The 16,367-nt window shown below is 46.5% G+C and overlaps 1 protein-coding gene across 2 annotated transcripts in view; it reads right to left on the bottom strand.

Moving 5' to 3' along the window:
- Window positions 1–33: 33 nt before the first annotated feature.
- PTPN14 (protein tyrosine phosphatase non-receptor type 14) overlaps window positions 34–16,367 on the bottom strand; it is a 178,991-nt gene continuing 162,657 nt past the window's right edge. For both annotated transcript variants that reach the window (XM_003999294.6, XM_019821801.3), the window contains exons 18-19: window positions 13,762–13,925; window positions 34–8,035 (exon numbers count right to left, since the gene is read on the bottom strand). In XM_003999294.6, coding sequence (XP_003999343.1) covers window positions 7,907–8,035; window positions 13,762–13,925 — 293 coding nt within the window. In that variant the 3' untranslated portion in view covers window positions 34–7,906. The remainder of the gene's footprint in view (window positions 8,036–13,761; window positions 13,926–16,367) is intronic.

Genomic DNA, 16,367 nt, shown 5'->3' with positions numbered 1-16,367 from the left:
AACATACACAGCACAGAAGACAGAAGATTCAACTGTTTTCTCTGGAAAAAAAAAAAAGGGTTTATTGTATATGTAAGTCAATAGATATCTTTTACAAAAAAAGGTTAGAATAAAGATCTCACATTTGTAAAGGCACATACGAAACATTTTACAGCAACCACAAGGGCTGTGAGAACATCAACAATACACAACTAGGACCATTCTCTAAAGACTTTATAAAAACAGATAGGAAACAGTGCAAAAAATACTGTCAAAAGTCAGTTTTGTACACCTCATAATTGTGCACAAAACCGGCAAGCATCAGCTTATTTACTGATATAAAAAAAAGCAATATAGAAGAACATGCATAGTCTTACTTAAGGCTTTTAATATTATTAAATTGAGAGGGAGTCTCTTCCAAATGAGAGTTGACACGAATATTAGGAAATCACCCCCTGATGTAGGGAATGTCCGAGAAACTTCTCCCTCTCTCCCTTGCAACCATTGTAGCCAAGAGTCTGGACTTGAATGTTGCCAGGCAGCAAGTGGCTTCCAAGGGGAGAAGATACGCGTTCTCGGGATCCCCAGGCCCAACCTGGAATGCGTGTCTCACAGCAAAACACAACTGGTTACCTTTCCAGGTCAGCTCACAACAGCCAGCCGCATCTGGCGGACACATCCCCACCTTTCAGCTCGGGTAGAAGTCCGAAGGCTTCCGCGGGCTGACCCAAGAGCTTGGGGGTCTGAGCCGGGGACTTGTCTGTACGTTGTTTCAAAATGAAACCTACTGAATGCCAACTGTTTTGAATGGCACCACCATTCACAATGTTTTATAAAACACAGACAAGGAAAGAAAGCATCAAAATACTGAATTAAGGAACCCAACAGTAAGTCCAGTGAAACAAACTTAATTGGCCTGTTAGTCGATGTAACGCGAGTTACCTAAGGTTATACGTTTAAATAGTCATCTGCATATGTAAACCGTTTTCGTGTTTTTCCATGTAAGCATCCTCACGCCAAGTCGGCTGACCGCTGAAGGAACAAAGGACATACACCGGAAATCATCTCTGATGAAGAGTAACCTCACTTTTAAAAGGATATGGTGGATAGACTTTTGGGATTTCAAACGGCAAGAAAGATGAGTCAAAGGAAATGGCAGTTAACATTTTTACAGTGTTCACGTGGGAAAACAAACAGACAAACAAAAAGCAGAGGCGCTGAATTACAGCTTTTGGCTCCCTGCTGAAGGCATTTATTAGCTAACACTGTCGCTGAGGGAGGTGCAAGGCCCCTGAGAAACACACACATGGCCAGGCATCCCCGAGCCAGGAGGCTCTGACAGCCTCCCTGACTCAGAGCAGGATTCCTGAGATTTGAGCAAAAGCAGGTCTCCCCTTCAAGGCACAAAAAGACCCCAACCCAATGTTTTCAGCTTTCTCCCGGACACCTTTTTGTCAGGGGAGAAGGCATCTGGGTTTCCCTGAAGGAGGGGGTTGGGGAGAAACGATCGGGGAAGGGACTGAGTGGATGAAGAGTGGACCCTGCCCCTCCCCAGGTAACTGAGAACTGATCACAACACGACCTGTCCAGGGGGTCCTGGCCAGCCCAGCCCTTGTCCCTATTTCACCAGATTCGGCCGGTCTGTGTGAAGAGGCCACGATGAAGGGACCCTGGGTCGGGAGGGGGAAGCCCGACACGTATTCATCTGACCACACACGTCGCTCTGCCAAACGCGGCCACTGGGAATGGGTGGAAGTCCACCTCGAAAGAAATCGGCAATACCTACTCTATGACCATTGACCACTGCTTCAAACGGGACTGATCATCGAAGCCATCTTCTCTTTCACTTCTTCTAGTACTGAGTGACCATGTCTACCACCAAGGGGGGGGAAAGAGGTGGGGGAGGGCAGCTTCTTGGTTACTGACAATTTTCTAGCTGTTTTCTCTCTGGTTCTTTCCATTTGCCAGATCTTATTCTTTCAAGCTCTATAAGCGCTTTGAAATTAAAATGAAGATCTCCTAATTACATAATTTAGAGAGGCTTAAGAGCGGTTCTCCACGACCAGACTGAACTATTTTTGTAGCGGTTGTACTCAAAGGGTAGAGTAGGGAAAGAAAAGTGACAGCGGATCCATCAAACAAACGAACAGTAAGGAGAAGTCAGCACAGCCCTATGTGAGTGAGATGCTCTTGGAATGAAGAGGGTGACATCACAAAACAGTCCTGCGCATGCCCCACGATGAGACAAAGAGCCACTGCCATTGCTGTACGGACACCCTCCCTGTTTCTGTGCCCTGATTATAAACATGATGTACTATAAACGGGAACCCCCTCTGATCGCAGGGGAGAGGAAATGACGTGCCCGGAGCCCTGACTGCTAACTCCGGGGGGCTCAGTGGATGAGCAGAAGCCTCTGCTAAGGCTGCATGGGAAGGTCGGGCTGCCAGCACGTGACAGAAGACGACACTTTAGAGTGGCACGCCCAGGCACACGGCAGAATCCATGACCTTCATCAAGCTCTACCACGGCACTGAGGGCAGTTTGAAACCACGAGCAAGGCGGAAATAGACCCCAACATCACAGCCTAGGCTTTCCTGGGGGTGCCCCCACGTCATTTCCATCCCTCCAGCCTTACAGGCAGGGAAGAAGAAAGCAGATGTTCCAGAGTTCAGAAAATTATTTGTGAACCAATAAATTTTTTTAACAGCAACCAGAGGGCTGATCTAAAACATCCTCCTCTTCCTCTTCCTATTTATAACTCCTCTGGCCAAGCTTATGGCATTTTTAAAAAAGAATGATCCTGATGTCCCAAAGCACAACAGAAGAAACCGTGACTTTCTACGCAGAGGCTCATCACAGCCAGGCTGCACGTCAGCTCTCGCCTTCCTGCCTTGTAACAAAATGTCCTTGAATTTATTTTTAAAATAGAAGGGCTGACCCAAGCTCTGAGCAGTCGGAACTGATACACATCCTCCCCCTCTTCCTGCACCAAACGACGATAAATGACCCGGTCTTATGAAATCGATTGATGCCAGATACTCCATGCCAGGCTCATGGATATTTTAATAGAGAACACTTATTTTGACCTTGCAGAAAAAGATGCAGCTATGTTAAGCTAGGAGATAAGAAAGATAGTCAGCAGAATAAAAATGCTCACCCACCTGAGTTTATAACCCAAATGCACGATGTGAGCACAGGCAGGAGAAAGACTGGGTATTGGGCAAGGTGGCTATTGAGTTTTATAGGACCCTATGAATTACAGTGACTTTTGGGACGGCACATTTGGATTAGCAGAATTTGATTGGATATACCCTCACCTCTCTCCCAGGAATGATGCTGTTACTTTCAAAAGATGCATCACTAAGGTCTTTTGCCCCCAGATGTCTCAGAAGTTGAGGCAAAGACAAGAACCTTTTTTTTTTCTTGCACAGCATCTAAGGGAAGTGTCAAACATTTTAACATCTCAGAGATTTCCATTCTATAGGGCCAACTAAGATTATTTCCATCCTATAGGGCCAACTAATTTGTCATCCATAAAGCTGTAGGCCACTGGAAAATTTGTGCAGTGTCCGTGGAAAACCCCAGTTTCTCCATCTGGAAGCAGTACTGGATGAGTCGTTACTTTGTTCATGAAAAGGAATCACTAAATAAGAGTATGATGAGTGTCTGATAAACTACACAGGAATACAATGAAACAGAGTAGCAGAAGAGTCTTTGGTAAAGTGTGAGGAAGCTGAATTCCCCATATAGTACCACCTAAAGATCCCAACAGTGATCACTTGGTACTTCTGGAAATTTCCACCTCTGGGACCCCAACAGTTATTGCCAAAATGGAGGAGGAATGCGGAACAGATGAACGCTAACCTGGGTCTGACCTGATCCCATCCCTTGTGTCTCAGCAACCTGGCACAAAGAATACCCCAACTCCCCCAACTTCAAAGTGATTGGCACATCTCCCCAAAAAGGAAGTCAATAGCTATACCTTCGCCCCACTGGAAGTACAGGAGTGAGATTAGAAAGCACCCTCTGCTTTCTGGCTGAGGACACCTTCAGGCCCACACACCATGTTCCATAACCACTGGGCTGAGGTCTGAGAACACAGATTGTACATCAAAAAAAGATGGCGGCTGAAAACCCACAGTGATATGCCCGACAGCCAGCCCTGTCTATGAGAATGCACTAACATCTAGGTGTACTAACATCTCTGCCTTCCCAGCCCCAGGACATGACCCATTCACTGAGTGAGGCAAAGCTCATTACAGCAAGGCAGCAGGTTCACAAAAAGAGCCAAGCTGCCCATTTCACATGCTTTCAGGTTCATTAGCACTTATTTGAAGAAATGACATATGGTGTGTTGGGACCCATCCTGTATTGGGAGAAGAAAAATATTGTGCATATTAGGTTGATTTTATGTGACTTGTCTGTCATTGTAACAAAAAATGGTCTAGCTATTGTCAATTTCATATGGTCAACCTGTATTTAAGCTGGAAAGATGAGAAAACTAGGCAGCTGGATAAAAATGCTCATCTCCCAAAGCCCCTGGAGTTTATAACTGAACCTCAAGAGCTAACAGCAAGCAAAATAAAAGTTAAATGAGTACGGGGGGAGCCAGGGGTCAAGTCCCACCAGAACCCAACAGAGCCCACAAAACCCCTCTAACCAGGCTGAAGGATGATGCAGGGGCCAGAGATGGCCAGGTGAGTCTTAGGCAAACAGTGAGAGATTAGTAATGGAAAACAATTAGTTCTTTTTGTCAATCTAGGATCACAAAGATTGCAAAAGTTAAATTCCCTCAATGTAAGCTCCTTGGAAGCGTATTCCTCAAAATATTCCATGTGGAGATGTTTTCACCTTTCCTGATCTTACTGTTCCCCCTCTAATTGTGAAGAGAAGCACAGTCCTCTCCTCTGCTATGAAGACATCAACGTTTGGCATCCCTCTCCAATGCAGCCAAATCCTCCTTTACCTCCTGTCCAGGGAAACAGGTGTGTGTAAATGTAAATGCTACCAAAGGTGGTGTCTCTTTAGAGCCCACGGGAACCGATAAGCTCAGCAGACTGTGGCTAAGTTTTGCCGGCAGGCTCAGCTCAGCTTAAGGATGAAGACATCAGACTCAGCCCCCACCATCCAGGGACCACGTTAAACAAGGGCAGACCCAACACAGGGCCCACGTGCCCAAATGGGTACGGATCAAAGAAACAAAACATTTCAACTGGAAGACTTCAAAACCAGAGGCCCCAAAGTGTTGAATGGCTTTGCTGTGAGATGGTATCTCCTTTTTCCACCCTCCATTTTTAATTTTCTCTCTTCAAATCCAAACAGAAAAAAATAGACCCCGACAGCTCCAGCTTCAGACTTGATACATCATCAGGAACTCATTCCAAAAGCTCTAACTAGATAACTAATTTAATACACTTTGCTTCAAGGTTTATTCCTTGGCTTGCTTCCCAGATATAAAGCATCTCTGGGCAATTATTGTGCAGATGCCACTAGAAGGACTTTCACTGCCTGCTGCTAATTTCACAGGAGCTGTGCTGGCATTCGCTGGAGATGGGAAAAGGAATGCAAAATGTGCTACAGAACCCAAAACATTTGTTTTTAAAAGTGAAATATGTGGAGTAACTTTTAAGTGGTTTCCTTTGGGCTTCGATATAAACTTTGGCTAGGAAATTGGACAGCAAACCTCCTTCTGCTCTGCATTTTGTGCATTAGCAACTACTCCCGTGGCGGGTGGGTTGAAAGGCACCGCCCGTGTGATGAGCTCCAAGAGACACAGATCTATATGCTGCCCACGTGAGACTCAGTCTTAACAGAGCCCACGCTGGGGCCTAAGAGGCAAAAGAGAACTGCCGATGGTGTTTGTCAAATAAGCCAGGAACCGCAGACCAACTATGAAAACACCCTTAACAGTAGACTAGCCCAAGGATGGGAAGTGTCTAAGGAAAGGCAACAGATAACGTCTTTGCCTGTTAACAGTGTAAGTTCCGAGCATCTCCTGGTGAGGGTGATGAGCTCTGTTCCACTGAAAATATAGGTCATACTCATGGTTTTCTTTTCCAGAACATACACCAAAATTCCAGAATCTACAGAGCTCAACTGAAGTTACCCTCCTTCACTGTTTCTTCAGACTCTGGACAACAAGAGGGGGCCCTCTCTCACCAGGACTCTCAGTCTAAACGAGAGAACCACCACCACCACCACCACACCTGGCCAGATGTGAAACTGAGTTGATTCCCATTCTGAACGAGTTCATCGGGAATCTGCTTCCGCACCCCTCTATTGGGGTGTGGTCACCGGACATCACACAGGCATGCTCTTTCTGGTTGATATGATACCACTCTTTCTTCGCATTCTCAGCTCAGGAAAAACAAAGCAAAACAAAAAGTCAGCAGTGGAGGAAGGCACAGTGGAACAGCCACGAATGTCAAATCTAAGAACAGAACCACCGTTTAAACGTTGCATTCAAGAACTAGACAGTAGAGAGGAAAACTTCCTAAAATTCTGCTAGAGGAGAAACGTGTGGAATACAATTTGCTGTGTACTGACCTAAAAAATTCAGGACGGTGACTGACGTAGGCTCAGGAAGAGACAAACAGAAGGAAACTGCAAAGCAACTGGAGAGCGGGGCGTATGGAAAACGGGAGAGCAGTGAACAGGCTTTGTGCGAGACAAATCCCAGCATCTTTCATCAAGTAGCCAAATTTGGACCACAGGGTCCTGAGTGGGCTTAGTTCTGCTCCTGCAGGCCAAAGGCTGGGGCGACAGCAGCACAGTTAGAGAGGGGGGTCACACTCGGTGTGGTTCCTGGCCAGGGCCCTGCTACCTAGGTGCCAAACAGCTCCCATAAATCAGCTTTCCCAACTGTTCCCATGATAACGTTTCCAGTGACTTGGGGACTGATGGAAAGACAGAATGTACCCACCGCCTCGACCTGCAGGCCCCCGGCCAGCACACACATCCTATTTAAATAAGAAACAATATCAAGGGCTTGCCTGTCTCCTTTCTCTTCCTGCTCTGGTCCATCATCTCCTCTCAGTCCGGCAAGAGGCCTAGCTGCACAGATGGCCTGGCCCAGAGCCTCGAAGACCACCAGACTGGGGCCCACTGAGCAAACAGGGAGCAGTAGCAAATACTGAGGTCGTGGTCCCCGGCAGGGCAACACAGGCTCTAGAGTTCAAAGGAAGGAGTGTTGAGGAGACACAACAGAGAGCTCCTCGTTCACCTGGGTGAGGGCCATCTGGTGAAAGGCAGCATTTCCTCTAGCTGCTCCTGTCTTTGACTCATACTTGGGGAAAAAAGAGACAGTGGAGGATGAGGGCAGGAAGGAAGAAGGAAGGCCACTGGCCATCAAGGTTCAGAAGCCCAAAATATAAGGGAATAGTGGTGTGTGTGTGTGTGTGTGTGTGTGTGTGTGTGCATGTGCGCGCGTGTGTTTCCTTCAGGGAAGGGCCTTGGCCCTTATCTTTATATTTTAGGACGAATTCATTTTCTTGCCATCTCTGATTTGAACATGAGCAATCAGGCTGATGAATTTCAGGCTTGGTTTCTAATCTGGCCACAGCTTCACTAGAGATGTGTTCCCTTATGCCTCTGTCCCCAAAACAATCCACCGGGCAAACTTCCCTGCTGCCATATTTACAATGCAGATCAGTCGAAATGTGGTTCAAACGAGAAGGACTATATTATCGTGAAAACATTATGCATTACGATGATTCACAAAAGTTATCCAAAAGGGAAAAAAAAATAAATTATCTCATATAAAATAATATAGGTTGTTGAGGAACAGTCTTGGCTCCCGCCTTCGGGGAGCCCATGACCTGCCTGCTCTGGCCACCCGCGCCCGGCTCGGGGGGGCAGATGTTGTCTGGAGGTGCATCCCCATCTGCAAGATGGAGCTGGGTCCCTCTTCCAGTAGCTGGGTCGGGGGCTAAATGAGTCTGGAGTTTTGGAGGAACTGGATGAGGACTTGGTAGACAAACTTGTACTGGGCGATGGTCTGGATCATGAACATCCTCTGCTCCCTGAGGAGCCTCAGCATTATGGGCACGTCCACCTTCTGCAAGAAAAGAGAAAAAGCACGAGGTCCTGGGTGAGGAGTGGCCCCTGGGTCCATCCCCATTCCCCCATCCAGGAAGCATTTGCTCACTGCCCATTTGTAGGTACAAGAGAAAGCAAAGGCTTGGCCCCTCTAGGTTCTTCCAATCAAAGACCGTAAGCCAGCAGGAGATGCTGGTTGCCACGTGCCAGAGAAAACCCGGAGGCCAGAGTTATACCCGACCAGGGTTCTCCCCCCTCCACCAGAACTCAGGGGGGTAGGGTTTCAGACATCTCTGGGCCTCCATTTCTTCCTCTGTAAAATAAGAATACTGATGCTTTCCTCCAATGACAGTGTGGCCTTGCCCACGTCAGCAACGTTTCCTCAGCAATGACATGGGATGATAAATAGTACCCACCTCATGGGATCAAATGACGAAGTGCACGTAAAGCATTTATTTTTTGTTTAAGTTTACTTATTTTCAGAGAGAGAGCAAGCAGGAGCAGGGGAGGCGCAGAGAGAGAGGAAAAGAGAGAGAATCCCAAGCAGGCTCCACACTGTCAGCACGGAGTTCGAGTGGGGCTCAAACTCACGAACCACAAGATCATGACCTGAGCCGAAACCAAGGTCCGGACGCTTAACTGACTGAGCCATCCAGGAGTCCCTGCACTGGCACATTCTGTGCTCTTCATGAAGACTACTTGCTATTATTAAATTAACGAAATGAGAATAATCACACTCTCCTGCTACCTCGCAGAATCGTGGTCATTATCAAGTGAGAGAATTTATGTGTAAACTTTCAGGTATCAAAGCACAATCTCTGAACACCAGTCACGTTGGTTGGTTGGTTGATTTGAGTTTTTATTCAGGTGGCCCTTCTGTTTTTAGCTCTACCTTCACACCCATTTTCAGAAATACTATCAATTCTTAAACGTTTAGGGTCTTCTCCTGGATAACTGGGTTGCTTCTCGGCTTTTCTTTTCAAAGTTTTTACTTACTTTGTTTTTAATGTTTATTTATTTATTTTGAGAGAGCCAGAGAGTGTGTAAGCAGGGGAGGGGCAGAGAGAGAGAGAGAGAGAGAGAGAGAGAGAGAGAATCCCAAGCAGGCTCCGCACGGTCAGCGCAGAGCCCGATGTGGGGCTTGAACTCACAAACTGTGAGATCGTAGCCTGAGCTGAATTCAAGAGTCCGACACTTGAACCGACTGAGCCACCCAGGCGCCCCTTTAAGTTTTTATTTAAAGTCCAGTAAGTTAACAAACAGTGTAATAGCAGCTTCAGGTGTATAATGTAGTGACTCAACACTTTTATACAACCTGGTGCTCATCGATGACAGTCCTATTTAGAGTGAAAGTTCTTCACCGAAAATACCTTGAATGTTAAATGAGACTGCCTATGTATGAATTCTTTGAGGACACAGAAGCGGCTTCAACAGAAGGGAATTAAGGTGGTGGGTCACCGGTGTTAGAGCAGACTAGAGCCTCTTCCGGGGCCTGCTCAGTCAAGCCACTCCCTTCCCTCTGGACCAGCCAGGGCAGAAGCATCATGGAGTCAGCAACGTCCTCGTGGCCTCAGCACACGGCCCCCACTCTGGGAGCTCGCCACCAGGCAACGAGCACCCGCGAGAAGTTATCAAGGACTGAGCAACCATCGGAGGTGAAACAGTAAAAACTCAGCCGTATGTCTTTCCTTACTTTACTTTTACAAGGCAGTTCCACGATTTCTAAACGTTGTGTAGCTACAACACTTGCCATCCTTATTGGGTGCTCTTCTCCAAAAACAGTGAAATAAAGTGCACCATGGACTTAAAAGGGACAAAGTCAAGTCCCCAGTAATAAGGAAAAATAAAAGGGCATGTGAATCCTCAAACTCCTAGTCAAAATATACAGCCTGCACCTTGAGTTTCTGATGGTTAACTGGTGGCTCTTTGCCTCCACGATACTCTAGTGTCACTGATACCATGACATACAACCTAGAGCCGCCTGATAATGACCTTCTATAATAACATAATGCTTGATGAGCATTACTGAGCTGGGTGCTGAAGATACGAACATAGAAGATACGAGGACAGACTCCCCATCAAGGTTTTGACAGAGAGGCGGAATCACACAGAAGAGCAGAGGCTCGGGTCAGGCTTCATCTGCCGAACCCGCAGCCTTCACACTTCCTGGCTGGGGGGCGTGGACACGTTCCTTCGTCTACTACTTCAGACTCTCTTGGTCCCACAAGGGCATGAGCGGGACCTCTCTCGTAGGGTTACTGTGAAAGCTACTTCAGTAGTTGTAAGGCGCCTCAAGTGGTGCAGTCACATGGTTAAATACAGGTTACTGTTGCTGTAATATTGTCACTGTCGCCACTGTCATCACCACCCCCTCTGCCTCCACCATCATGATCTAGCCTGTAAGACACAGCCCTAAAGACACTCACTAGCCTGTAAGACACAGCCCAACTCACTAGCCTGTAAGACACAGCCCTAAAGACACTCTATCATCTGATAAGGGGCCATTAGGAGACTGGAAATCGATCAAAGAGTCCTGGTTGCCTTGAAGATTCACCCCCCACAGTCTCTGCTGTCCCTTGTCCCTAATCCCAATCACGCAGTGGGTTGATGGCTTGCTCAGTCTTGCCTAGAAGTCATTTCCTCGGCCCTGCTCGAAAAGATAACTTATTCAGAAAAGAAGCAAGATAAAACACCTCGTTATGTGGCTAGTGAGAACCTAACCTTTTATAATTAGCTACTCTAGGATAGAGAGCTAAACCCAGGGGGCGGGCAAGAGAGGCTACTGCAAGCCATAAAACTAGTGCTCTCTGAAAAAAAATACAGGCATTAAAATGTCAAGGTAACATTTAGTGACCAAAAGCAATGGGTCATGAAGACGTTTCTCAGAGAAGCCTGGAGAATACCCTCCTACCCTTACCTCACAGCTGCCTGAACTTACTGTGAGCATCTTTATCCCAGGGAAAAGAAAAGGCATTTCACTGACCAAATCAAAACTATGGATTACAGACTAACACATACAGTACGCTAAGTCCAGAAGCCATGGAAAGAAGGCAGGAAGGTTTAGATAGGAGAAAAACAGAATACACAACTTCAGATTTATTTGTCAAAATCTTTGTTTAAAACAACAACAACAAAAGCTATGCATGTTCCTACTCTTCTCCCGAAATGAGGGTTTGAATCTTATGACCAGGCCTGAAGCAGAACAGAGAACTTTTTTTCTCCCTAATCATCTACCAATGGCAATGATGGGAAATGGGCCAGATAAGGCTGGCTATATTTGTGCTAGGGGAAGGGAAGTGAAAAATATGAGTCATCTTGCTATCTTTGAATATCAATGGGAACAGAAGTCCTTTTTGGACTGACCGTGTTCCAGCAAAGAATGTTCTGGCGTGCAACTGGGCATTGAGGAAATCCACTATGTTTGGACACACTGTAGAGAGTTTAATCACCCTGAGCACTCACCAAGTCTATGCGAGGCCCTAATGGCCCAATCCCTCACTCTGCACCACACTGGCTCGGACATGTGCTCTTTGTGTTCTTCTGGGCCAATAACATCTGGTGACCAATGAGCCTTCTTGTCATCACATTACTGAGGCTCAGCTTTTGATGGGTCTCCAAGGAGCTCAGAACAGAACAATCTTTCATGTCAGACAAGATGGACAGAATAGCTTCTCAGGTTGAAAAGGAGCAGGGGGGAGCAGAGGAAGAGTTCACAGGGAATGGAGAACAGAAGGAGACCTCGGGGAAGGCAGTCAGGTAGCTAAGTGGGGGAGGGGATGACGATGAGGCCCTTCCTCCCCCTCTGGAGCCCACCAGTGCCTCCAGCGCAGCTTGGATATGCTCAGGCCATATGTACCCTGATTCCACTTCGTCTTTTTCCATCTTCCCAGCACTGAGTCGACTTGGGACTCGAGGGCAAGCTATTCAGTCTACTGGACCCTTCTAGAGACTTCTAGTAGTGGCAGGGAAGCTAACGATCAAGAAATCTCATGATGAGAGACAAAAGGGTAAAGACTCAAAGAAAATGACAAAATTCCTGTTGGGTACTCTCAGCTGACTCTGCGATGGGCATTTTGCTCATCAACGGAATGCCTGTCTGTTTTGGACAAAATAGGGCCCTTTTGGTATAACCCCTATTCTACTTTTTAGCACCACCATCGTATATATGAATTCAAAGTTTCCAAAATTAACTTTATACAGGCAGAGAGTTTACAAATCCTTTGAACGTGTTTAAAGTTGGTATTTATTGTCTTCCTGGAAGTTTCCATGTAACAAACTTCGTGGGGCAATATTTTGTCTGATTTTCAAACCATGGATACTATGGAGTAAACGCATATATTATAGAAATTCTTTCACAGGACGTGCATTACAACCTTCCCTACTTTAAAAACGAATGAGCCACTTCAAAAATTTCTCTGATGCTCCAAGCTGTTTAATTTGGAAACGGAACAAGACGTGGTGACACTTGGCATCTGGTGGCACAGGAAAGAAGTCAAGGCCGGGAGGGAGAAGACCTCACTTCTCTCCTCCGCCCAGCGTTTCAGAGCCATGTGGCACTGGACAAGTCGCTGACTTCTTTCTGGGCCTCAGTTTCCTCATCTGTAAAACAGGAGGACTGACGCATGCCCAGTTCCTCTACACGGGGGCTCTGAAGACCCCAACTAAGAACAAAACCAAATAAGCGAAGGCCATTTCAAACCCCTAAAGCCCCATGTGAACAGAAGGCAGAAGAATTGTTCTTTAGCCTTTGGTTGCTGCTCGTCTCATCTCCAGGAAACCACAAGCCCTCTGTGTGACTTCCCAGCCTAGAGCAGCGGCGGAATGCTGCACGCCACGTGGGCCCTGTTTTGGGGGTGGGGTGGGGTGGGGTGGGGCGGGGTGGGGAAGAGCGAGGTGTCCAGCCTTGGCAAAGGCAGGTCATGTCTGTGTACTCAGATTATCTACCCTGGGGGTGACTGGGTGGTTCAGTCTGTACGACTGTGACTTGTAAAGTCATCTGACCTACATGGTCTGTCAGAACAAGACGCAGTTCTCCCAAGTCACTGTTAAGCATCTGACTTTAGCTCAGGCCATGATCTTGCGGTTTGTGGGTTCGAGTCCCAGGATCGGGCTCTGCGCTGACAGTGCGGAGCCTGCTTGGGATTCTCTGTCTCCCTCTCTCTCTGCCCCTCCCCCACTCACGCTTTCTCTCTCTCTCAAAATAAATAAGCTTAAAAAAATGATCTACCCTGCTCTGCTACATCACCAGTCTAGACAAGAGGGGACAGCCCTCATTAAATAAAACCTCCCTGTGAAGAATGAAAACCATTTGTCAAGTATACACATTTTCACATAGGATTTAGGCCAAAACACGTCCCAGGAATGCAAATCGCATCTAGACTACCTGCGACCAGATAACCCACCATGGAAAATTACCCACAATAAAACCAGACTGTCTATAAACCCCCACAGACTTCTGGAAGCAGATGCCAAGGTAGATCGGACTTTCTAAACGTTTCCTATCTCACCCTTTCATCTTTTTTCATTTTTTTCCGTGTTATCGGAGTGTCTACGCAGAGCGGAGAAAGGCGAAAGATAAGAGAGGCTGTAAATGTCAGAGGCCACCTAGGAATCACGGATCTGGAAAACTCTTGTCAGAAGAGAGGAAATTAAGCACTGGAAACGAAAGGGCACAGGGGGAAGGTTTGGCCGCGGTGTAGATTTGTCCCCAAGGTGGAGTCTTCAGGAAAGCCTAGAATGACTCACTTCATTATGCTCCAGGCAGTAGATCATCAGCTCCGAAAGAATGACCACACCGGTCCGCCCCACCCCGGCGCTGCAGTGGACGATGATCGGAGGGTGCCGGTTCTTGGCGCCTTCCAGCATGCTGTTGGTATGGCGTCGGACAGACTGGATCTCCTCCAAGTAGGCTGCAAGACAAAATGCAAATCCTGTCACTGAAGTCCTACATGGCTTTGCATACAAGGGGGGGGGGGTGGGGAACTGATGGTGAATCTTTTTTTTTTTTAGGTGACAATAATTTTCGGTTCTTACAAGACACTAATTATTTGGCTGGTACTCACTGTACAGTCCTGGATCCAGAAAGGACCAGCTGGGAGTCAATTAGTCCATGGGAGAATTTGTTCTTTAAATTAAATAGTTCTTTTTTAAAAATTAAATTCTGTTTTCCCCTCTGCAAATCCCAAAGTCCCCCAAGCAGATGATTCTCGACATTACTTACAGCAATTCCTACTATTAACAGACTGGGATCAGAACACCAGCTAGGTCCCCTTGAAACGCCCGCCTGTCAGAGCCAATTTCTGGTGGGAAGAACATCCATCTGCCCCTTCCTCCTTCCCCTCACTGGATGAGTGAATGTCAACCGAGGCCTGACTTTCATTTTTAGATTTAAAAATAGACTTTGGGGGTCCTGCTTTTCAGCTTGGATTCCATGTGGTTCTGGAAGTAGCTCAAGACGAACACTTCCCTTTCTGGAGGGAACATGTGTGTGGGGTAGAGGGGCCGTGCCTCCTCCCTCGCCCCTTCTGACAGCTGCCTAGCTCAGCAGGGCTGCACGGGGGTCTGTTCGCTACTCCAATCGGGCACAAATGAAAAATTACAGTAATGCAAGCCTTAATGACTTTTTTTTTTCCCCCATGGTGATAGAAAAAAAAAAAAAAGAGGAGAAGTATATAAATGTCATCCTCAAAGAGTCCAAGAACCAGAAGAAGTCAATTAGTCATACAGACTTCATAGGCGCTAGCTCAGGGGAGATACCGTTGAAAGGTTCTTGATACTCAGAAAAATCTCCTCCCGATTCGGCATTCTGAAACAGGACCGGAAGAAGCACTCAAAGAGAAGTGAGTTCGAGCCATTCTGGTAATTTAAAAGCAACTGTTTACGTGCAATTGATATGCACTCCTATTTGCCTTTCTAACCTTATCCTATCGCAAAGTCATCCGAAGTCGTTTATCAAGACAAACTATGACCACCAGCAGCAGCAGCGGTGGTGGCAGCACCCAAAAAGCGGGAAGGCAATCTGAGATGACTAGACAGAGGTAGTAACGTGAGCCAAATACCGTGCATGGAATTGTCACAAGTTTTCTGTAAGAGGGGAAAGGAATTAGGGGACTGTGCATTCTCTGACAAAAAAGGCAATGTTCATGCTCAACGGAGAGGTTTTTCTTGTGCTAAATTTAAGAAGAGACGTAAAAGGAATATTGACCCGTGAGGCAGATGGAATTCCATAAAACACAGAGAGACTGGATTTAAATGGATGCTCTCTCTAGCGATCACGTTAATTGAGTTCCTTAAGCCGTAACTCAGTGAGGACTTCTGCAGGCTGGAAGATAATTTGCCCAAAGTCCCCTGCATCCAGGGAATCGAATTTAAACACAGGCAAAATATATTTTGAAATTCCTAAAAACCTGGAAAGCCAACATTTCCAAGACCCTCCTCAGCACACCGAATTTCTTAGAAACGTAAATAAACTTACACAGTGTAAAAATGTTCTCTACGTTTTTCAGTAATTTAGATGGGCATTCCTTAAATTGGTTCTGATGGAAAAGATCGGACTATAATTTTAACCACCTTATAAACTCAATCTTCTGTCAGAGCTGTTGGCCAATCGTCAAACTGATCTACTCTGTTTCCATCTTCTTTTTATTTTCTTAAAGTTTATTTATTGGTTCTGAGAGAGGGGGGGTGGGGGAGGGGCAGAGCGAGAAAGAGAAAGAGAGAATTCCAGGCAGGCTCCACATCGACTGAGTGGAGCTTGATGTGGGGCTCGAACTCATGAACCGTGAGATCATGACCCGTGCCCAAGCCAGATGCTTAACCGACTAAGTCACCCAGGCGGCCACCCCCCTCCATTGTTTCTATTTTCTGCATTTTGGAGATAATTCTGGTAAATCAATTAGCAAAAGATTATCATGGGAAAAAAAAATAAAAAGAGCACTGTTATGAGGAAAGAAAGTTCTACAAAGGTCCCTGCCCACCTTATTAGTATTTTAAGCTACAGTATAACCGTCTGACCTCAGGCCAAGCACGAACCCTCTCTAGGTCTTTCTTGCTCCAGATCCTGTGATTCCCATCACCCTTCTGCTCTCTGTCAGTGACCACCTTCTCAAGGACCACTGTCACTTCCCTGATGGGAAATTAAACACTTTCATCAGCGAACAAGTCTGCATCAGAAACTTCCCATTGGAACTTGTGAAATGGTACTTTTAGGTTCTTGAAAACCCGATTTTCTCTCTTCTCCTCTCCCCACGCCTCAATTCTAAATGAAAATCAAAATAAAATCAAGGGTTTGACCTTATCGAACATCCAGATGATGGTCCTATTGTCTTCCGCCAGCTGGAGAGTCAACAACA

This window comes from Felis catus, chromosome F1, assembly GCF_018350175.1.
Source record: "Felis catus isolate Fca126 chromosome F1, F.catus_Fca126_mat1.0, whole genome shotgun sequence".
Taxonomy (NCBI): Eukaryota; Metazoa; Chordata; class Mammalia; order Carnivora; family Felidae; genus Felis; species Felis catus.
The sequence above is the reverse complement of the archived record's forward strand: the minus strand, read 5'-3'. Positions and strand labels throughout refer to the sequence as shown.